Here is a 22,480-nt window from a genome sequence, read left to right as displayed (position 1 = left end):
ATTTATTCAACCTCATTTTTATGTCATGTCATGGCCTATTTAATACTCTTTTTACATTACACTGAAGTATGAATTAGTTATTTCAATCACAGTGTTCAACAACATCCAACACTTTTTATGAATATTCACACTTAACACTTAAAAAAAATTAATATTGTCGTTTGCTTTTCACGGCATTTTCCTTTTTACAGATATCCGTATGAAGCCTACGTAATATTAGCTTGTCACTTAATAAACTGTTCTTTTCACTCTCAAGATAGTCTAGTAAGGATTCCAAATGATTAAGAGCAGAACCATGTGATATTTTCTTACTAGCAGCACTGTCCACCTCTTCCTCATTTTCACTTTCTTCCAGCTCTTCTGGCTGCACCCCAACTGAAATTACGAGAGATGTCCTTAGAATGATGTGCTAAATTCAATCCATTCAGAGGATAAATTCATAAATTAAAAAAAAAAATGTGGACTTCTTTATGAAAAAAAAAAGAACAGAGAGTTACAAAGTGTGAATCCAGAAAGGGTTTAAAATTGTTATGAAACAAGTAATTCAAGTTGTCATTAGTGAAGAACAAGCATGAGTTAGTTGCTGCATATATTTGTTTACAGTTCTCTGGTCTGAATCAAGGACTACCAGAGAATGTGCACATCCTGACACTAGAACCATGGAAGGCTCGCAGTTTTCTCCTTCGTCTTGAGCACATTTATGAGAAGAATGAGCATCCTGTGTTCTCCAAACCAGCCACTGTTAACCTTAAGGTGCAGTACCAAGTAGTGTAAGGGCAAGAGAAAAGTGGATTTTGAAACTCTTGCGTTACATGACTAACGCATAGTCTGAATGCTTGAAAAGAAAGTTCCCAGAAAAATAATTTTATCTAGGAACAAATAAGGGTGAGGATATTATATAGCTTTAAAGAACTTGGTCATTTATGTTATATAGCTCACCTTGTTTGCCTCAAGTAATAAAATTAAAGAATCTACAGTGGGATGATGTAGCTCAAATGGGAGAAATGAAAAATTTATGTCGAATGTTTATGGAGAATCCTCTTGAAAAGTTATTACTCTCAAGACTTAAAAGTACGTGGATGGAGAATTTTAAAATTTTTCTAAGGGAAATTATTTGAAAGGATCTGAGCTGAATGGTCCAAGATCTTCCGTGAGCAGATCAGAAAATTCCCTCTTGTTATATGGGACGTGAAAAATCTGCTATTGGCCCTATTTGGAACCAGCTTGATATCCCAATTGGTCTCATCCCTTAGGGTTTCATACCAAAATTTTGTATGCCTATTTTGCCTATTCCATATATGCCATGTGATTCATCCTTTCTAATTATGTGGAAAGGAAGGGTGTAGGGTATGATCATATGAGGGAGAGTCAGTAAATAGATCACAAATGGATATAAAATATAAAACATGTTATATTCACACCTGGAAAAAAAAATTATTTCTCGACATACCTTCCATGAACACTGATGCACTTGTCCCATCGCTTTACCAGTATGTCTAAATCCGCAGCACAGATCGATGTCTTTGCTTCTGTCACAGTCTCAATGGGGCGACCTGATTGGGCATCATCTGCGACTTTTGTAAGTCCTTGGGAGAGTTTCTCAACCCAGTTACACAGCAGATACTTCCCACCGTAAACAAGATGCATTTCTTTATTCATGTCCCTTGCATTGAGTCCTTTTGCCCACAAAAAAAAAAAATGCACACAGAATGCTACTCTTTGGTAGTTCATGCCTCAAGCGCAGTCACCATTTTGACTACTGAAACCATCTGCTCAACATGGGCTTGTGCATCTGCCACCTAGACTATCATGAAATTGGACTATGCTGCTACCTAGTGTTACACATAGAAAGCCTATTACATCCATTACATGCACAGGATGTTTCCTGTCTCCATTTTTTAAAACTCTTTTGTCATCAATACCAAAAGGGTGATGGGAAGTTTGTGCTCATTGATGGTGGTTTCAGAAATTTTGTGTCAGAGTATTACTTTAGCTTATTTCATAGCAATTTGAGTGTAGTTCACATTCCTGTGGTTTTGGCTTCAAAATATAAGAAAGAAGGATGTCATTAATTATACGTTGTTGTAAAGTTTTTATACAGTATTATACAGTAAACATTACTTCATAAGTGAGATATGGAAGGCAGGCTTAAATGGGACTTCTGACCTTCAGACCAATAAATAATGAACAATTATTTATTTCAGGATTTATTCAAGCCATTCTCCATTGTACGGGCTCAAGAGACTACATTGGGAGGTAACCAGTGGTTGTCTGAATCACATAGGTTTGAATGGCAGTCAGAATCAAATGAAGTCGATTCTACTCTGAAAGAAGATGTAGACTCACCATTAATATCAGAAAAGGATGAAAATTCTTTGACAATTACCCTGGTCCCCATGCAAATCCGTACCTTCATTGTTGATATTCAGATATTGGAATAGTAGGGTTTTAGCATTTGTTACATACTCGTTTGTATGTTCGGGTGAAAATGTGAAACATTTCAAATTTTATTGAATCATGCTGCTTGATGATCTTATTTCTTATGGTATAGCTCTCTGCCATTTTGAAGGTCCACTACTTTGTATAGTTACAGCCATGTTTGATTCTTTGATAAGTTCAAAGCACTCTTATGTACTTCGTATTGTAATGAAAGGGATTCATAAAATGAACCGTATGTAACTGCTTAACTGTGATTGCTTTTGGACAGTATGCAATTAGTAATTTCACTGGAAATATCAAATCACAAGTCAGTGGAAGTAAATGGTGTTATTGTGTAGAATATTTCTCTTCTGTATGTCTTGTATAATATAACAGCATGAGTTGCTGTGCACAGAATGTTAAATAAATGAACATTATTTTCACAATATGCACTCTTACTTCTACTTAAACTCGTACACTGCAGTCTAACCGTAGTTAGTTCGTAAAATAATGTTCATTATGAGCATCTTTTAATAGTGATAAACGGGTGGCAAATTCTCCATTTTGTGATCATCTGAGCCAGCAGCTCAAACTAATTTAAATGCTATTATTTTTAGCCTACTCCCCTTCATAAATAAAGCAGGTTTCTGACATTGGCATGTTATATGTTTATCCATGCGTGTTCCCCCATTTCAACTTTTGAACCAGTTCACCAGTTTTCACAAAACTTGGGTGTGAATATCATAGCTTTATACTTTTTAATTTATTATAATCCGTAACAACATGGCAGATGCATAGACTTGTGAGACTGGAGCAACACTAGCTCCACTTATGAAATGATGAATGGTATCTGGAAAAGTATGCCAATTTTGCTAAGGTAATTTATTATAGAATCTAATGCAGCAACTTGGTAGTCATGCAAACATTTCCTTTCATTTGGGGTGTGGCAGTGATATCTGGTATGCTGATCATAAACATACCTACATATCAGATATAAAATATTTATTATATAGAAGGTTCCTTGTCACCACAGCATGGCACATCATGTTGTGGATGTAGGAAATGTCCTCCAGCTATGGAGAGTATCTGTGAGTGTATCGAATAAATATTCACAGACCACTTACAAGGGGTGGGCCACCATCCTGGGAGGGGTTTGGATTCACCATAAAAGAAAAGTTTGTTACAAAATGTTACACAGGGCCTCAGATTTGTATTCCTTTAAATGACCCAAGCAAAGGAAAATGTACATGACATTTGGCATGTGGAATGTAAGGTGTCTATAGGTCAGGTTCATTGAAACAGTAGCAAGAGAATTAGAAAAGTGTAAATTAGACTTAGAGGGAGTACAGGAGGTCAGATGGCACAGGAGTGGCACTGAACCAGCAAGCAATTGTACAGTTTTCTGTGGAAATGGGAATGAGAATCATGAATTGGGGTACAGGAGTGTTCATACATAAGGAAACCATATCAGCAGTTAAAAAGGCAGAGTTTATTAGTGACATAATATAGTATATAATACTAAGAGGTCACTGATTTGATATATGTGCATGCCCCAGTGGACAACACAACTGCTGATGCAAAGAACAGCTATTCTACCAGTACCCTAAGTACCACTTCAAAATTTTGTTAGGAAATTGCAGTGCCAAAGTGCAGTGGTAGTCTTCTTTTTAATAATCACTGTGTGTACAAGGAGACAAGCATCCTGAAAATGGTAACAATCTTAGGACCATGGGTGAACCAGATTATTACCCAGGTGTATCTAGATAGTACAGAGTAAGAAACCATCAAACTTAATGACGCATAAGTAATGTATGTGAGAGAAAGCACAACTTTCCATGTCACTTCTACATAATATCAGGTGCAAGACTGAAGAAAAGTAAAGCAGGGAGATGTTCACTCGTTCTTCCTTTGAGTGGCTTAAAAAGTATTTTATAAAACTTTAATATCTATTGTACTACTTGGCTGAATAATATGTTGTTTAAAAATATAATTTGAAATTGAATCCAAGAATCTGCATGATATGTAACTTGCAAATAAGTAAGAGATTACTATGCAAACTAAATGTTGGCTGCATTTTAAATGGGGCACTGTCTCAACTACAGCCAGCAAGCCTAGATGTAATTGTAACAATTATACTCTTCCCATCTGAAGTATGTTATGCAACTTCCTCACAAGTGACCTCTTGAGAATTATTCTGAATTTCCTCAACAAAATTGCTCAAAACCTTCTAACATAAAAGTAAACATATTAATGCTGATCCTAACAAATACTGGTTCAGTACAGTAGTCCACATATGCAGTACACAGAATGTGGTGTTCTTGAGTTCATCTGGCTTCAAGTTTCTTCTAGAACTACACGGGACTCTGCAAATGATAGGACTGAACTGTGGACATACATCAGTACCAAGAGAATGCATTTTAAAGGAAATATGTAACAGTGATTTTACAAAGGGTACAGTTGGGTAAACTACAGGCCCATAAAATGTAACTATCCATCTGAAGTAAGATACTACAGTTGCAGTTATGTTAATCTTCCAATAAAGGTAGTTCTTCTGTAACGCTCCTTCAACTTTGGCCACTGCACAAGAACTATGTCAGCAAACAGCAACAGTATTTTGCCAGACAAAGACAGAGTCTTTACCCGGCATATGCTCTCAACAAACACTATTTTTGTGTCCGTTATATACAGGACCCTCATCATAAATGCTATAACACAAATTGGAATGCATGTTCCTGGACCATTACAGATAATAACCTCCGGTCGTTTCTTCAGCATGATTGGCAACGAAACTAGTAGGGCAAACAAGGTTGTGAACACAGACGAAATATACATCTGACCAACACTTCGGCTCCTTGGTATCTTGACAATTTCATACGAGTTTAACCCATTATGTGAGAAGCATGTTTCTTCTGTTTTATGGATTTTAACTTCACTAGAGGTATCAGTTGAAGCCATTATATAAATTCGAGGTGAATAGTTTACAGAGTTAAGATTCTGCAATAGTTTTAAAATCTCAGTTGTATGGCCTCCTGAGCCAATAATAACTGCTGTCTTCAGAGGATGATACCGTTTCGCAGATGCCGTCTTCGTTCCTTTGTGTATACTACAAATTATATATACAGCTCTCATTCCTACAACAAATACAAAACCGAGTATCAAAAAACTGATCATTTCAAACCTCTACAACGTCTACTACAGGCTCATCCTCGCTCATCCTCCACACCTCGTGTACTACTATCACAATATACCTTATTATGCGGGAATTTCCATCAATCAACGTTGGCATTCTTGTTGATTACGCCCTGACCGCTTTCCTTTTCCATTATACACGTATACCAAACAAGTGGCTTACATGTTCTGTCGCTTCACACACAAACCGCTGCTGAGTGTGCACTGAGGGCACTGAGCGTGTAGTGTATAGCTGAGAGGTGTGTCATCTTTGCTGACCACTTTTTCTGCCGGTGTCGTGGTCATCGTGGTGAATATCGTGTAATTGTAACGCGTGATATAGTGTAGGTAGTTTATAGGTTTAATGGTTAGTTCAATTAGTTCGCAGTTGAGTCTTATCCTCGAACAAAACAGCCAAAAAGTCGCATTCTGCTGGTACGGTTGTTAAAAGAGCAAGTGATTGAGCCAATATTGAATTCTAGTACTCATGGAATATAGATCGACCATCTCTTACGCAGTCGACGTGATTTGAAGTCTTGTGGCCAGTTTCTTTTTGAATTATTATGCATCAATAGCCTGTTAACCTTCCTGCATTCACAAGTCAGAAGCCAGTATTTATTGAATTAAGTTGATTGAAATTTCAGGTCAGAATTGTGATTAAGCAGTGAAATCTTTTTGTAGATTTCTACCTTGGAAGAATGAATTCCACGTTTCCAAAGGGTGGAGTTGAAGAGCCGGCATATCCACAACTAGATTTGAGTGGAAAGCTAATAATTAAGGTACATTTAATGCGTATGTTTCCTTTATCGCTGTTAATGTGTTATATATTTTTTCATAGTAGCAACAGCATAATTTTGGCATATGTATGTGAAATCTATTCAGTGCTTGAAGTGTCCGAATAAGTGGCATATAAAGATAAAATAAAAAGGTAAAACTATCCCTGCAACAGGCCGTGGAGGCCCATAGGGTTGTGAGACATCAAGGCACCCACTTTTTCTACATTCAGCTCACAGATGACAGTGAGGTTGTCAGCCTTATACACCGGCCTCCCTTTACCCTCCAGGAAGATTTAGGTACTCAATTCTGCTAGAGGCCGAGTCTACCTTAGGGCCATAATGCGGCAGGAAGGATNCACACACACACACACACACACACACAAACAGCACTGCTGTTACATTAGCAATAGCCTTCTGACAACTTGTATCAGAAACTGTGAAGAGCTGTTGTGACCAAGACTTACTAGTTGATGCAAATACGTAGCATTTGAAAATGCAACAGTCAGCAGAGCACACATTTCCAGTAGGTTTTGTTGTTATAAAAAGGGATCCATTTTTGTCAAGAGTGATAGTAATTATGAATCTGCAAGTAGCAAATTTGCCATGACAATGCCATGTCCAAGCAGTTAGGACAGAAATAAATTGGGAAAACGTGGATTTTGTGTTTTAGAATACATGTAGTACAAAATCAGATTATGGAAGCATAGTAGAACCTGCTTCATTAGGTCAGTTGGCTCCCTTGCAAGGAAAGAGTGGTGATTGCGGTGTATGTATGTGTGTGTCATTTACAGGCCCAGCTGGGCGACGATGTTCGGCGTATTCCAATACACAATGAAGCAATAACATATGATGAGTTGGTACTAATGATGCAGAGGGTATTCAGAGGGAAGCTCAGCAGTTCTGATGAAATTACAATTAAATATAAGGATGAAGGTAAGTGACACAATTAATGCAACTGATGCAGGTTTGTGTGAGAGGAGTAAGCAGTGAGAGGACCTTGCAATCAAATAGTGAATTTCTGGACTCCAATGCCAAAGGTTTGATGTTCTAGATTGGCCATATTACATTCCAGATTTTCCTCATCCCTTCCACGTCTTTCACTTCTGACAAAATCATGACTTTGAAAATGTTATTACATAAAGGCTTTCTTGATTGTCTGTATGGAGCCTTGGGTCTCCAGCCTTTGCTGCATCATTTGGCATTTTCAGAGTGTGAAGCAGTGCAGCCAAAGTATGAGAACCAGGACTGCATGCTGTAATTTTGATATTGGAGGCACAGGGCTTTTAATGTGAATCAGAGTTCAGATGTGTAGATCATTTCTGCTGATAACTGTTTTTATCCTACAGTGGGAGTAAATGGAACTACTGCTGCTTTATAAGTGAATTTCTGCGCCATTGTCAGCAGATACTAGGAAGAACAAAAACCATAACTGCAGTATTATAAATAAACTTAAACTGTCATTGGACGAGATTGGATACTTATATAGCAAATGCGTCAATTTTTGTGTGCAATACTAAAATAGACAGTAGTAATGAGAATTTTTAATTTTGTCACTTAAACCAATAGCTAGGTGATACAGTGGTCTCTATTACTTTAGACATTCTTGAAACAGAAGATACAGTCTGAATGCTGTGTTGTGATAGATGGAGACCTGATCACCATTTTCGACAGCTCGGACCTGGCATTTGCTGTTCAGTACAGTCGCATTCTAAAGCTTCAGATTCTGGTTGGGGGAGAGGATAAAACAAATCAGCGCAACCAGAGCTTGCAACCTGTGCAAGTACATCACATCCGACGTGAACTCCAGCGCATTCGTGACCAAGTGAACCATCTTTTGGACTCCATAGAACCTCGAGCTGTGGAAGTGAGCAGCTCCACTGCAGAGAACCGTAGTGAGTCCAGAGTTTTATTATTCCCAAAGTCAACACCATGTTGCATATGGATGTAGTATAGTCATTAATGTGTTTTTCCTGCAATAAAGACACTTCAAAATGGTTGAATCTCCATCTTATAAATATTACTATGGATCAATAGTGTATGTGGGCAGATTAATTAAGAGTAACATTTTATAACATTCTTTACAGATCAGTTTTGTCCTGAACATGAATATTGGCCACTTCTCTACGAAGGTTGTGGATTTGATTCCAATTGTGGTCATTGAATTTTCAATTTACCTAATCCTTCCAGCTGCACTGTGCCCCTGGGGCCGACTCAGCCTCTCACAGAAATGAGTACCAGGAATCTTCCTGGGGTTAAAGAGTGACCAACATGTAAGGCTGACAGCCTCACCACCAGCTGTGAGCTGATTGTCTAGAACAAGGGTCTCGAAACTATGGCCCGCAATGTGATTTTATCCGGCCCACGAAAGAATTGTGCAGAAATGCGCCAATTGAGCTAATTTTCCAATGAGTGCTGGTAAATGTGATTCCGAGCCTATTGACGTGACATATTATACTGCTGTTCGATGGCTTAGCTGTGGAAAGGTTCTTTCACGCTTCTTTCAGGTCAGGAATGAAATTGATATATTTCTTACCGAGAAAAACCATCACAAACCACCTTTATCAGATACTGAGTGGCTTTGGAAATTAGAATTTTTTGCTCATCTGGTGAACCATATGAACAATTTGAATTTAAAGTTGCAGGGTGAAAATAACTTAGTCTGTGATTTATTTGCACTTATCAAGGCATTCAGAGCAAAGTTGATACTTCTGGAAAGGCAAGCGAAAAATTGTAACTTTGTTCATATGCTATACTGTGCAGAGTTGCATAAAAAGGGTCAAGCAGAATTTCCTTCCTCGTTTGCAAATTTAGTCATTTCAGATTTGAAAGAATTTTGGAAGCAATTTCCTGATTTGGATTCCAGTGCTCAGGAAATTAGATTGTTTCAAAATCCGTTTGACTGTGATGCTGCAGATGTCCCAAGTCAAATTCAGATGGAAATTATTGAACTTCAGGAAAATTATCATATTAAAGACAAATACAAGAAAGGAAATTTGATCGAATTTTATAAATTTCTGAACTCTGACCAATTTCCAAATTTAAAGAAATTTGCTTGTAAATTTGTCTCCATTTTTGGGACATATCTGTGTGAACAAACTTTTTCCCAGATGAAGTACATCAAGTCAAAATACAGGGTAAATTTATTCGATGAACATTTAAAGTTGCTACTTGTGATTAGCGTCTCAAAATTTGAACCTCAATTTAATCAGATTTTAAGAATGCAAAAAGATTTCCATCATTCACATTAATTGTTTTATTATACTTTGTGATGAAAATATGAGCATTTGCTGCTACTGTCTGATGTCATTAATATACGATAATTTATTCTCACGTACTTTGTATTTAGTTTATGAAATTCTGTGCTTTCAATAAAACTCATATACCTAGAGTTATTAATTTCTCATTTTATCCGGCCCGTTGAAAGTGCTAAATTACCTAATATGGCCCACGGTTCGAAAAGTTTGGAGACCCCTGGTCTAGAAGATGTGAGAGCCTTGATGTCTCACAACCCTATGGGCCTCAATGGCGAGTTACAGGGATAAGTTTACCTTTTTTATAATTTTATCAAACTAAATTCTTTGCATTTCATATCAGACATTTCAGAGATTGTTTAAGACAACACTCTCCCCTCTGAATATGACTCTGAAATAGACACTTTGGAGTTCTTTGTATAGGTATTACCCAATTTATGTGATGGTTGTGTTAAAAAATGGTAACAGAGGGTGAAATCACATAAATTTAATATAATTTTCCCTTCTCCCCTCTCATTCTTCCTCCACAAACGTACACAGTAATCTGTTTCCTCTTCTCTGCCTCTCTTGTGGGGCCAAGAATCGCTGTGCATTGAAGTGAGTTCTGTTACTTGAAATTGGTGTAAATTAGTTTATTGCGCTAAAAGGAAATGACATTATTCAAACTAGCTTCCAGAAAGTTGTATCTGTATATTCTCCTGAAGCAGTGTTATTTAGATGAATAAAAATGTAAAAGCACGATGATAAAGTAATTGTTAAGTCATATTAATATTTGTAATGGTTTTTTGGAAGAAGTTCCTGTTTTAAAATAATTGGAAGTAATGAGACCCTGCATGAATGGTAATGTATTTACAATTGCATGTGTTCATGTGTGTTTTTTTAGGGGAAGATACCATAAGAAGTCAAATGTCATGATCATTTTACCTGAAAAAAGCAGTATATTCCTTCAACATGGAAGTTCTGTGTAATGTCATGCTACGTTAGGATGCTGGTACACATTCTGAGACACACCTAAAATCCATAAACTGCAGAGTCTGGGAGCTGCATAAATATAACGCATTCATTTGCTAGGAGACACTACTACTACATAGTACAGACAAGCAGCAGCACCCAACAAGAAGACTACATTAAATAACACCTGTACAGTGTGAAAACAAGAACTAGCCGCTCCAGCACTTAGACATAGGGCGAGTAACCCTAAGAATTTTAAATTTTAAATTTAAAATTTAGTGAAAAATTTTAAAAGGTTTTAAAACATCATAACTAAAGATTTTTAGAGTGCTACTACAAGAATAACAAATTTGACGTGTGCAACATAATCTACATACCAGACATATATCAACGATGTAGACGTTGATAATACGAAGAATGTNCAAAAAAAAAAAAATTCTACCATAAAAGAAGGCCATGTTATTGTTTGACAGATGTGATGTTCACTAGTGGTGAACATACATACATGTAGAGGAAGTTTCATATTATGCAGTCTTGTTGTGCAGAATAGTATGTGCTGACCACTGCTCTGTAGAGATATCTACTGAATGAAGGATTTTTGTTGTTACTTCTGTATCTCCAGGACTTCAAAATAGTCTGCAGCTGTTTTCTCCCATTTCTTTCCAGTATGTAGTATATCTGAAAAATTATTGTGATCATGAAAAGATCGATCTTGAGGTGTTGACAAATTTACACATTTTCAGCACTGTTGATTATGAAAAAGTGTCTTTTGGTGTGCTGTCTGTATGTATGGATGTGCATGAATGGTTGTATAATACAAACTCCATCATAAATGCAACACTTTTTTATTGTAGTTCTTGTCCCCCTTCTTTCACACTACATGTTTCAGCCACAACTGGCCATCAGGTGTATTTTACTTCATGTAGCTGTCACGTTACACTCAATATTAACATTTAAACTCCAGAGTTCCAATTGTTCATTGTTCTGTTGCCAATCAGCACCCGATATTCCAGAATTCCCCTTGTCGGTTTTGTCAATTATGTTTAAAATCTTTATTAATATTGACTCTTCGATTGGTTTAAAATTTTAAATTCTCAATTTAGCTTTAGTATTTAAAATTTAACTTTAGATTTAAAATCAAAATCACAGAGATACCTGCTCTATGCTTATATGTGCTGCAGCAGCTACCTCTTGCTTTCAGCACAACTCGCGTGTTATCTGTAATACACAAATATTCATGTTACTGTCTTATGTTCTTACATTATTCCTGTATGCAGTATTTTATACTGTTATGTGTACTTACTCTGTGCAGGTTCTCTGTGTGCGTGCCACTGCTTTTCTTTAATACGTTTGCTGTCTGGTGTGTTGTGTGCTGTGTTTTTATGTTGTTGAGTGTGGAAGGGGAATGGGTAGTGGGGGGAGTGGGGTGTACCGTTAGTTGGTATAGATCTCGTGTATTGTTTGAAATATGCGATTGTGTGTATCTATGTATGTGTCATTCATGTGCAGGCCCTTCTTACTTAGCTTATATATATGGTATTTTTCTAGTGTATTCAAATGTCTACCTTTCTTCCCTGTTGTTATAACTTCCATTATGTCTGTTATTGTTCCATATGTATGTCCCGTGTTTAGTATGTGATTTGAGTATCCAGAATTGCTATTATTATTTCTAATATCATGTATATGCTCCTTACATCTAGTGTTAAATATACATGGATACACACAATCCCATATTTCAAACAATACACGAGATCTATACCAACTAACGGTACACCCCACTCCCCCCACTACCCATTCCCCTTCCACACTCAACAACATAAAAACACAGCACACAACACACCAGACAGCAAACGTATTAAAGAAAAGCAGTGGCACGTACACAGAGAACCTGCACAGAGTAAGTACACATAACAGTATAAAATACTGCATACAGGAATAATGTAAGAACATAAGACAGTAACATGAATATTTGTGTATTACAGATAACACGCGAGTTGTGCTGAAAGCAAGAGGTAGCTGCTGCAGCACATATAAGCATAGAGCAGGTATCTCTGTGATTTTGATTTTAAATCTAAAGTTAAATTTTAAATACTAAAGCTAAATTGAGAATTTAAAATTTTAAACCAATCGAAGAGTCAATATTAATAAAGATTTTAAACATAATTGACAAAACCGATGGAGTTCTGGCATATCGGGTGCTGATTGGCAACAGAACAATGAACCATTGGAAATCTGGAGTTTAAATGTTAATATTGAGTGCAGTGTGACAGCTAAGTGAAGTAAAATACACCTGATGATGGCCAGGTGTGGCCGAAACATGTACTGTGAAAGAAGGGGGACAAGAACTGCAATAAAAGAGTGTTTCATTTATGACGGGGTTTGTATTATACATATAGAAGTGTGGAACGTAACAGGATGCTTAAATATAATATAGATTTCACTCGTATTTCATATTATGATATTCAAGAGTGTATCAGTCCTGGGTTTGTGCCCATTGAATTTGAACATTCTGGCTCCAAAAATAGAGGCCTCTGAGATGGGCCCCAAAGCACAAAATAGTGATTTTTCCCAAAGGAAACTGTAATGATTTTGATTGGGCTTCAGAAGTTTATGGAAATTGTATTCTTAATTAAAACTGCATAGGAAAATAATGGTACACACACTAGGGGCCAAAATGTGAAATGTCAGTTTTCTTGAAACTGGCTGTACTGGTCCGATGGATTTAATTGCTTTTTGGAGTTCAGCAGCCAGCACTGGTGTACTGAGTAGTGACAGTTTTGTTCAAGGTACCATGGCCAAGGTCAGTTGTACATGAGGAAGTATGTGCAGTGTCTTTGCACTGATTTTTCATTGATGTTATCATTCAGTTGGGAAAGTGTTAAACCAAGTCTTTATTGAGAGCAGCATCCAGCATTTAAAATACAGGCAGAATATAGTGCAGCAACATAACAGGAAAATTTTGTAGTCCAGAAGGAATTGCGGGGTGGGGGGCTGTGCTTATATGAACATTGTCACCCTCTCTGCTCTGAAATTTGTGGTAACTGACTTCTGTCCATTGTGACAGGAGAATTACACCCATAAGAATGTCTGAAGGTTTGAGACTTGTACCAACAGACAACAGTTGAATACAGAAACTTTGTCAAGTTAGCAGTTTGTTTACCAACAAGCTAGTATTGTGAATCTGAAATGTTGACATAGAGTGGAAACAGTTAAGATTTTAAGATTTGAGGCTTTCACAGCGGTGACTGTGAAGAAAGCAGTCTTCTGGGATTTGGCACCGTGTATATGTGGTGTTAACCGACGTTTCGGAGGAATGTATCGCCTCCATCTTCAGGGTAGAAGAAAAAATATAAGAAATCTGCAAGCGAAGAGACCGTGAGAACCGGTAAAGGCAGACAGTCTGATGGAGGCGATACGTTCCTCCGAAACATCGGTTAACACCACATATACACAGTGCCAAATCCCAGAAGACTGCTTTCTTTCAGTTAAGATTTTGTTGCAGTTGTCATGTATTAGTAACTTGTAGATGGGGTTTGGATTGGCGAGCTGATTTATTGGATATTCACAATTCATAACTGCAATTAATTGTAACAGTTTCAGATTACTTTAACTATAAGACACAAAACAAAGTCTTCAAAGCCTGCTTGCTATGTAACATGATGAATCTTGAAGAGTCTATAGTCTCTTATATTCTTACTCTCTCAGACTTGTTATACTTGCTTGAACAGTGTCTGTCTCTCAAAAGCACACCGAATCACTTCTGATGGCTTCTCAACTGGCCTCCTTTTATCCATGCTAGGTGGCTGGGATAGGAATCACCTCCTTGAAGAGTTCTGTTTCTGGTATCCGAGGAAATTCAGTGTCACTAATCCATTCTTAGGAAACGGTCTTGTTAAAACACTCACTAGTAAGCAGCTGAAGTTCCAGTGTTGACCATGTCGGGAATGTTTTTGCACTTGCTACATAGGCAACGATGTCTTCTCTGCTATTTGTTGTGACATTGCTGCAGAAACATGATTACTCAGCCATTGTCTAGCAGTGGGCACTGACTCCACTATTGCAGCTTTCAGGTATTATGTCACACTATTTTATGCACCAAGCAGATTGTTTACTCATGCATCCCTGTATTACAGATGGAGTAGCAGAGAGAAATAGTGTTGCATCAAAATTGAGTTCTAGGGAGTTTGACCCTCTGCAGGAACAGGCACGGCTGAAGAGGAACCACAGTGGAGAGACGGTTGGATCTGGCAATGTAATAGAGGAGGCTCAGCCTGAAGGTAATGTAGGATATTGAGCTCCTCTTCCTGAGACATACGTGAAGGTGACGGGGTCTGTTATGTGGGTCACAATCACTCTGTCTTTTCTCCATTGTCTGTGACATTTTGCAATACTTTTGAATAAGCATCTGTAGTGAAGTCCATGCTTTTAATTGGATCAGTTTTCTTTCTTCCTTGCCTGTTTGCTTCTTTTCATCACCAAAAAGTTAAAAGAGGAACAAGTTGTTATATTCAGAAGAATTATGTAGTTATACTCATGTAATGGTAATATGTTGTCACATGTTGAGTGACTAGAGATGGGGTTTTGATCAGTAATTGAATTTGACTTCTACAAACCATAACTACAATTAATTATAAGAGTTTCACAGGTCTAAACACTTAGCATAATACTACAGCATGCACTAAGAATTGTCAGTCTGCTGTATCTATATCAGTTGTCACCTGGTAACACTCCCAACCCATAGATTCTTCAGCTTCCATGTTCAACAGCTCTGGTGCTTGCTGGCCGATTCCTGTCTTACAACCCCACTACGTGTTGACTGGTTATAGTCTTTTAGCAAGGTCTTTTCCTCATGCCCTTATGGCCCAAGGACTGCATGTCCTAACAACCAACTTCAGATATTAGTGCTCTGCTGATGGCAATGGAAACGTTTATCGAGCTCTTGCCCAGAAAAAATTGCTGTTTACAGAGTCACCACTTAGTAATAGGTCTATAGGCCACAATATGCTGGTATTTAATGCTCCACCACATACATGGTCATGAGACATTTAAATACCCACCATTCTCAAAAGTGTTTTTTAATGAGGAAATGTTCAGACTCATGCTTCCATTTATCCGTGGTGACAATGTACTGTGATAATGCTAATTTGCCACCATTATGGAGAAATTAGCAATCTCCATCCTCGGCATGAAATGACAGATAGCAAACCTGATTCCTGCATTTGTAGTACCAGGATTGTGACAGTAGAAGGTTTTGATGTTCTGTTTGATGGATCTGAAGGTAAGGATAGAAAGCAGCATTTAGAGACCAAAGACCCTTTTTAAGACTGCTGCCTTTATTCCAGAAGGAGGTGTGTGTAATTAACAGAAATTGCAGTGTTTCTTGAAAAGTTTAGAAGTGACAACAAAGTATGGTGCCTGGACCCAGGAATGAACATAGAAGTCCTGAGAAACCACAACAGAAAAGAGTGGTTGAATTCGACCTATGGTCAGTTTCAAAACTGACATTTAACATCATTCATTTTTTCACATAAAAATTAATGCATGTGTTATGTTTGTATATTTAAGCTACTGTTTCTGAAACTGGGCGGGGTAGTACACCTGACAGCATTGGCAGTTCAGGCTCACGACAAGTCTCTTCAGGGTTTGAGTCTGGTGGACAGCAGCAGCCACCAGCGTCATCATCTCAACAACCTCCACAGCAGCAACAGATTCCTACTTCACAAGGTTATCAACCTTCTGAACAACAGCCACCACCTCAATCTGGGCAACCTTACCAACAGCAAGGTAATGTAACATCTGGCAGAAATTTAATGTAGCAGTTACTCAAATGTTGCCATTACTTCTCATGGACAGAGCTCACTGTGAAAATAAAATATGTGATGTTCAACCACATTTTATTCCTGTATAAATCACTGCTTGAATTCTGCTTTCATCACTTCTCTTTCATTGAAGCTTCACTCTTATGAGCCATGAAGTGAAAAGAAAGTAGAGAGATTTGCATAATGAGGAACTTTACAGTTTATGCTCTTATCTAGTATTGCTAGTCATTAATTCGAGGTTGTGATCACCAGATCATGTGGCGTTCATGTGGAAAACAGTAAATTCCAACAAAATTTTGGTTGGTAAATGTCACTGGAAGATACTGTGCAGGAAACATAGGCATAACTGGAAGAATAATATGAGGGATATTTGGAAAGTAACCTCCGTTTATTTTAGACAACTAATGTAGGAGCAAGGGAGAGCTTGCACATGGAAGTTAGTGTCACATGACTTATTGCCTTGTAAACCAATACATAACTTGTAAGTTTTGAGGTTTTCACGGCGATGACTATGAAGAAAGTCGTCTTCTGGGTTTAGGTCAAAACAAAGAATACACGGCGCCTAAACCCAGAAGACGACTTTCTTCAATACATAACTTGTCAGCTAAAATTTGTTATTGTCTCTGCAGAGTTAAATATGATGTGTCTTGTGATTGATAACCTTACCAGCTGCTAAATTTGAGCCGTTATTTGCTTTATTCATGCTAAAAACAGTGCTATGGAAATCCATTGTGAATTGTGTGCAGTTTATGGCCAAATTGTAATGAGTGAAGGAACTGCTGGAGCATTTCAACTGGGGAGTTGTTTGACCAACCTCCTTAGAGCCCTGATCTCGCTCCAAGCAACTACCACCTGTTTACCTACCTCAGTAACTGGTTGGGATCACAGCGCTTCAGTAATAATGAGTAATTGATGGAAGGTATCAAAATGTGGCTTAAGCTCACAGGCGGCAGTTTTCTTTGACACAGGCATACAAAAACTTATTCCTCAATATAAGTGCCTCAATTCTGGTGGTGACTACATTGAGAAGTAGCTTAAGTATGAGGGAGAGTAAGTAAATAGGTCAAAATGGAAGTAGAACAGCTGGAATGGACGTAATAGTTTTTCTGTCTGTATCATTAGGTAGCAGCACAGTCCAACTTCATGACAATCTAGCTAGCAGATGCACCTGTGCATATTCAGAGGCTGGTTTCCATATTCAAAATGGTCATCGTGTTTGAGGAGAAGCATTCTGTTGTGCCTTTTTTTTGGGGGGGCGCAGGACTCAATGCAAAGGATATTCATTAACAAATGTTTCCGGTTTATGGTGGGAAGTATTTGTTGCATAAAGCAGTTCACAGCTGGATCAAGGAATTCTGTGATGGACATTCAGAAGTTTCAGATAATAAAATAGTTGTGTGGAAGTGACTGAGACAGCGGTCAAAAGACTTTTCAGCGTACTGGTAAAGCAGTGGGACAAGTGTGTCAATGTTGGTGGAGGATGTGTTGAGAAATAAGTGTTTGTTCCAGGTTTCAGNCGTTTCGGAGGAACGTCGGTTAACACCACTTATACACGGTGCCAAATCCCAGAAGACTGCTTTCTTCATAGTCACCGCCGTGAAAGCCTCAAATCTTACAAGTGTATCAATGTTGCTGGAGGATATGTTGAGAAATAAGTGTTTGTTCCAGGTTTCAATATCACATGTTTTACATTTTGTATACATTTATGACTTATTTACTGACTCTCCCTCATGTGGTTATTTGATATAAAATCCTCATTGGAGGTTACTTTCCAAACAGTTTTCATATTAATTTTGGCTGTGGAGAGATAGATTGGAAGGATGTGAACTAGATTGAAGTAACTCAAGATTGGTTCCTATGGAAGGCTTTTATGGTGAGGACAAACCTTAAGGATTTACAAGAAGAAGCACTTTTTAATCTGCTGCATAATAACTGTTTGCCAAAGAAAGACTGCATGATTAAATTACTTAAATAGGATAGCAGGTATACAGTGCAAGCCTCTTGTTTGCTGCAACAAGCTGCTACATTCTGAGCCTACGCTAGGTTGATTTCTTTGCGTTCTTCATAATATATGAATGTTCATGTCAGAACAGCGTTTTCATAGTATGCAGTTTAAGATTACTGGCTTTTTCAAATACTAAAACAAGGAAAACTTTTTTTTACATATATATTCGCTTTGGTTACATACCACTGTTTCACATAGTCATATTATTAGTAAAATTTTGTGCTCATATTTCTTATGCAAGCATAGTTACATTGTATCCACACAAGTACAATGAATGCTGAATCATATATCTACGAAGGTTATGGTGTAAACAAGATTGAATATAAGTTACTTTTACAGGATATCCTGGATATCCTGTGCAGCCAATGTACTTGAGTGGACAAGTTATGGGACAGCAAAACCCTGGCATGATGGTGCATGGGCAGCCGTCACTGTGTCAGCCTAGCTTCACAACTGCACCATATCAGACTTACCCACCAGTACAACAAGGGTAACTTGCATGCCTTATACTGTCAGATTGCATCTCACTTAACAGATGCTTCACTTTCTTGCAGTAACATTATAATTGTATGAAACTTTAATTTCCTGAAACTTACAGCATGCTTGTTAAAAATTATGTTGCAAGATCTATATCAGTATTAACCACCAACCCAGAAAAGGAATAAATATAAAGTTCTGTTTCGCTAGAATCTCTAATGTGCCAGCTGAGCTGAAGTCTGGGAAGGATAAAGGTAGTGGTGTTAAAGCACTGTAGGTTGCAAATTTTGGAAGCTAAATATAAAAACTTAGATTCTATTTAACTCTTATTGTATGACTTTTATAACCTATAGCAAAGGTTGTATATGTAAACATTTGTCTGATAGATATCCTATCATAAGTGGTCTAAAACAGGGAGATGCTTTATCACCATTGCCTTTAAACTTTGCTCTAGAATATGCCATTAGAAAGGTCCAGGAAAACGAGGTGAGACTGAACAGGCCACATGAGCTGTTGATCTGTGCTGATGATGTGGATCTACTGGGTGATAATATAGATATCACAAAGAAAAACACAAATTTAATTGACCCTTGTAAGGAGATTCTTCTAGAAGTAAATAGAGGAAACTAGGTGTGTGTTGTCTTGTCACCAGAATGCAGATCAAAATCATGACATAAAGATAGGTAATAGATGTTTTGAAAATATGACACAGTTCAGATATTTGGAAACAATTATAACAAATCAAAACCTGATTCAGGACAAAGTTAAGAGGGGATTGAATTTGGGTATTGCTCACTACCATTCAGTCCAGAACATTTTTATCTTCTCGTCTGCTGTCTGAAAGCATAAGAATTACAATATGCAAAACTCTAATTTTTCATGTGATTCCGTATAGGTGTGAAACTTGGTCTGTGACGTTACGGGAGGTACATAGACTGAGGGTGTTTGAGGAGAATATTTAGACAGAAGAGAGATGAAGTGATGGGAGGTTGGAGAAAACTAATGAGGAGCTTCATAACTTATACACTTCTCCAAATATAAATATACGTAGAATGATAAAGTAAAGGAGAATGTGATAGGTAGGGCATGTGGCACGAATCAGGAGAAGAGATTTGCATATAGGATATTGTTTGGAAAACCAGAAAGAAAGAGACCACTAGGAAGACATAGATGTGGGTGGAAGGATAATATTAAAATGGATCTTAGAGAGAGAAATAGGGAGGGGTGATATTGACTAGATTGATGTGCTTTAGGATACAGACTGAAGGAGGGCTCTTGTGGACACAGTGGTGAACCTGTGGGTTCCATTAAATGTTGAGAAATTCTTGAGTGGCTGCACAATTGGCGGTTTCTCAAGAAGGGCTCAATTCCATGGAGTTAGTGTAGGACATTTGTATGTTACATGAAAACATCCTACTCAGGAAGATGAAATTAGGTTTGATGGTGTTAATTCTGAAAGTCATAAGCCCTACTTTTTCCTGAAACTCTGAAAAGTAATGTGCTAGGCTGTTCTCACTTTCAGGCATGGCATCATTCGATATGAGATATTAATGTTCAATTTTTTCAGTTATCCTCCTGGTCCTCAGAAGGGTGGCACATCACCTGCTGGTTACCGACCAAGCAACCCATCTCAGCCAACTCAACCACAGAGCTACCCTCAAGACTATAACCCTCAACAGAGTGGCTTCCCACCTCCGCGTTTTCCTACTACACAGCAGTCACAACCCCCCACTACTGGTAATCCCTACAGCAAGGGTGCTTCCTACAGTCGACCTCCGTCGCAGCCTGGATACCAATGAGATGTCTGAGCTTCATAAATGGAAGCACTAAATTACCACGAGAGCTACATTCATAACTGTTGTCAGAGTGCTTTGTAGTATATTTGTATTTCAGTAAGGTATCTATTGTGTGGTGAAATTCTTTTATATTCAAGTTTTATTGCTCCAGTTTCTCATTATATAGTAGTAAAGTGAAGAAGATTGTCATTCGGTGCTAATTACCATGTTTATCATGAGTTATGGATGCTGATGATTATACAGGTTGTAAATTCTGTGCATATAAAACATAGCTAACCTTGCAAAGTGCTGAAAACTTACAGCCCTTTATGAAGAACTATTATCGTCAGCTTGTTTGCCGAACCATGTCATCTCTTGAGAAAACGTAGTAGGCAACTAATATGCCACGCATTATGAACACAGATATGAATATATTGAAGTAAAAATATTGTTCAGAAAAATTCAGTTATCACAATAAATGTTCAAATGTCTTCATTCTTCTCTTAAACAAACTTCAGGTCTCTTACAGAGATTGACATTAGTAAGAATTCACTGACCTCACTAGGTATGATTGTTTCACAGATGTTTTGCATGAGTTCATTCATTATGTGCAGACTATTTGAATAAACTTAATTTTTTAGGTTTCTGCACAGATAGAAGTCTGCAGGCCACAATCTGCAACTTATCATTGTATCTTCAAACACCTAATTTAAAACATGAACCCTTTCCAGTCATCACATTATTAGAAATTTCTGCAGCCAGGGCGTGTAGGTGATTTAAATGCCTGGAGAGCCACTAACTGAACTGTTTTGGCCCAAAATTTGGAGCTACAAAGGCGTGAAGTGAAGAAAGCAAAAAGTGTACTGACCAGTACAATACAAGAGACAGATTGTCTGCTTTGAAGGGGTGTATGACAGGTTTGTGGAGAGAAGTAGCGATCCTTCACGGGTACCAAATGTGTGCTGTTCTCTTGTACAAAGTATATGCATATTCCTTCCTTCTTATAACTGTCACTTACTCTTCTGTGTACACAAACAGTAAAACCCAAAACGCTCTGGGACCTACATTAAAATCATTTGAAGTTCTCACGAGTGTGATATCCTTTGAAACATTCCCCATGACACATGATCGGTTTATTTGTACAGGTCTTAACAGTTGAAATAAATTTTTGTAACTAATAATACAAATTCAGCCATCAACTGCTGAATTTATATTATTGTACTTATGCAACAGGGTGCAAACAATAAAAACATTTCTTTTCTGGCTCGCTTGACCTGATTGCTGCACCCAATGCAGTCTCTCAGTTTCTTTGTGTCATAATGGTATAGAAAGTGATTTGCTATATTTAGTCACTCTTCTTTGTTTGCTATTCCGGGATATGACCTCCTCCTTGGGTCGCACACATCGCCTACTAGATTTTCAGCAAGCGCTAATCGGTACCTGACATATGACATTGGTTTCATGCCCATCTGTTCTTTCTGACTGCAGTACAAAATGTATGAATTTATAGTGCAAACTTCCATGCACCAGGAAAAAGAGTTTTCTCGACCATGTAAGAGATTTCTGAATGAAAGAATATGTTGTGCAGTAATGATCACTGCCATCGAAACCACCCGTATGCTTTGTATAGTCAAGTACACACATTGGCTTTTGAATTTCTTTCTGTTGCCCACCATCAATATAACATGTAAGTTTTGGGGCTTGGAGTCAGTTGTGTACTGCCCACAAAAGAAGTGACAAAATATTCTGTTCTTATGCCATCTTCATATGCTTAAACTTGTCTGATTTTATACAATAGACATAACTTTCTGATTGCTGTCTATCCTGCTGCAGTTGAAAT

At 37.7% G+C, this 22,480-nt stretch overlaps 3 protein-coding genes across 10 annotated transcripts in view; 2 read left to right on the top strand and 1 right to left on the bottom strand.

Annotated features, from left to right (window-relative positions):
• LOC111868816 (lysosomal alpha-mannosidase) overlaps positions 1 to 2,864 on the top strand; it is a 36,824-nt gene extending 33,960 nt beyond the window's left edge. For both annotated transcript variants that reach the window (XM_023859838.2, XM_023859829.2), the window contains exons 15-16: positions 604 to 753; positions 2,205 to 2,864. In XM_023859838.2, the coding sequence (XP_023715606.1) occupies positions 604 to 753; positions 2,205 to 2,441 (387 nt within the window). In that variant the 3' untranslated portion in view covers positions 2,442 to 2,864. The remainder of the gene's footprint in view (positions 1 to 603; positions 754 to 2,204) is intronic.
• LOC111868863 (UDP-N-acetylglucosamine transferase subunit ALG14 homolog) lies at positions 2,576 to 5,762 on the bottom strand. Of its 2 annotated transcripts, none has more exons than XM_023859899.2 (2): positions 5,667 to 5,762; positions 2,576 to 5,549 (listed from the first exon to the last, which is right to left on the bottom strand). In XM_023859899.2, the coding sequence occupies exon 2, from the start codon at positions 5,545 to 5,547 to the stop codon at positions 4,939 to 4,941; it is 609 nt and encodes a 202-aa protein (XP_023715667.1). In that variant the 5' UTR covers positions 5,548 to 5,549; positions 5,667 to 5,762; the 3' UTR covers positions 2,576 to 4,938. The 2 variants fall into 2 exon arrangements, with proteins under 2 accessions (XP_023715667.1, XP_023715676.1); XM_023859908.2 differs by lacking the exon at positions 5,667 to 5,762 and adding an exon at positions 5,642 to 5,652.
• Positions 5,763 to 5,839: 77 nt separating this feature from the next.
• On the top strand, positions 5,840 to 21,314 carry LOC111868828 (protein TFG). Of its 6 annotated transcripts, none has more exons than XM_023859865.2 (8): positions 5,840 to 5,930; positions 6,268 to 6,365; positions 7,154 to 7,295; positions 8,006 to 8,254; positions 14,698 to 14,841; positions 16,130 to 16,348; positions 18,728 to 18,878; positions 20,433 to 21,314. In XM_023859865.2, exons 2-8 carry the CDS (start codon positions 6,285 to 6,287, stop codon positions 20,662 to 20,664), a joined length of 1,218 nt encoding a protein of 405 aa, XP_023715633.1. In that variant the 5' UTR covers positions 5,840 to 5,930; positions 6,268 to 6,284; the 3' UTR covers positions 20,665 to 21,314. The 6 variants fall into 6 exon arrangements, with proteins under 6 accessions (XP_023715633.1, XP_023715640.1, XP_023715625.1 ...); XM_023859872.2 differs by having other exon boundaries at positions 5,901 to 5,953; XM_023859857.1 differs by lacking the exon at positions 5,840 to 5,930 and adding an exon at positions 5,937 to 6,186.
• Positions 21,315 to 22,480: the final 1,166 nt, after the last annotated feature.

This window comes from Cryptotermes secundus, unplaced genomic scaffold (assembly GCF_002891405.2).
Source record: "Cryptotermes secundus unplaced genomic scaffold, Csec_1.0 scaffold280, whole genome shotgun sequence".
Lineage (NCBI taxonomy): Eukaryota > Metazoa > Arthropoda > Insecta > Blattodea > Kalotermitidae > Cryptotermes > Cryptotermes secundus.
Note: the sequence above shows the minus strand (reverse complement) of the source record. Positions and strands in the feature narration are given on the sequence as shown.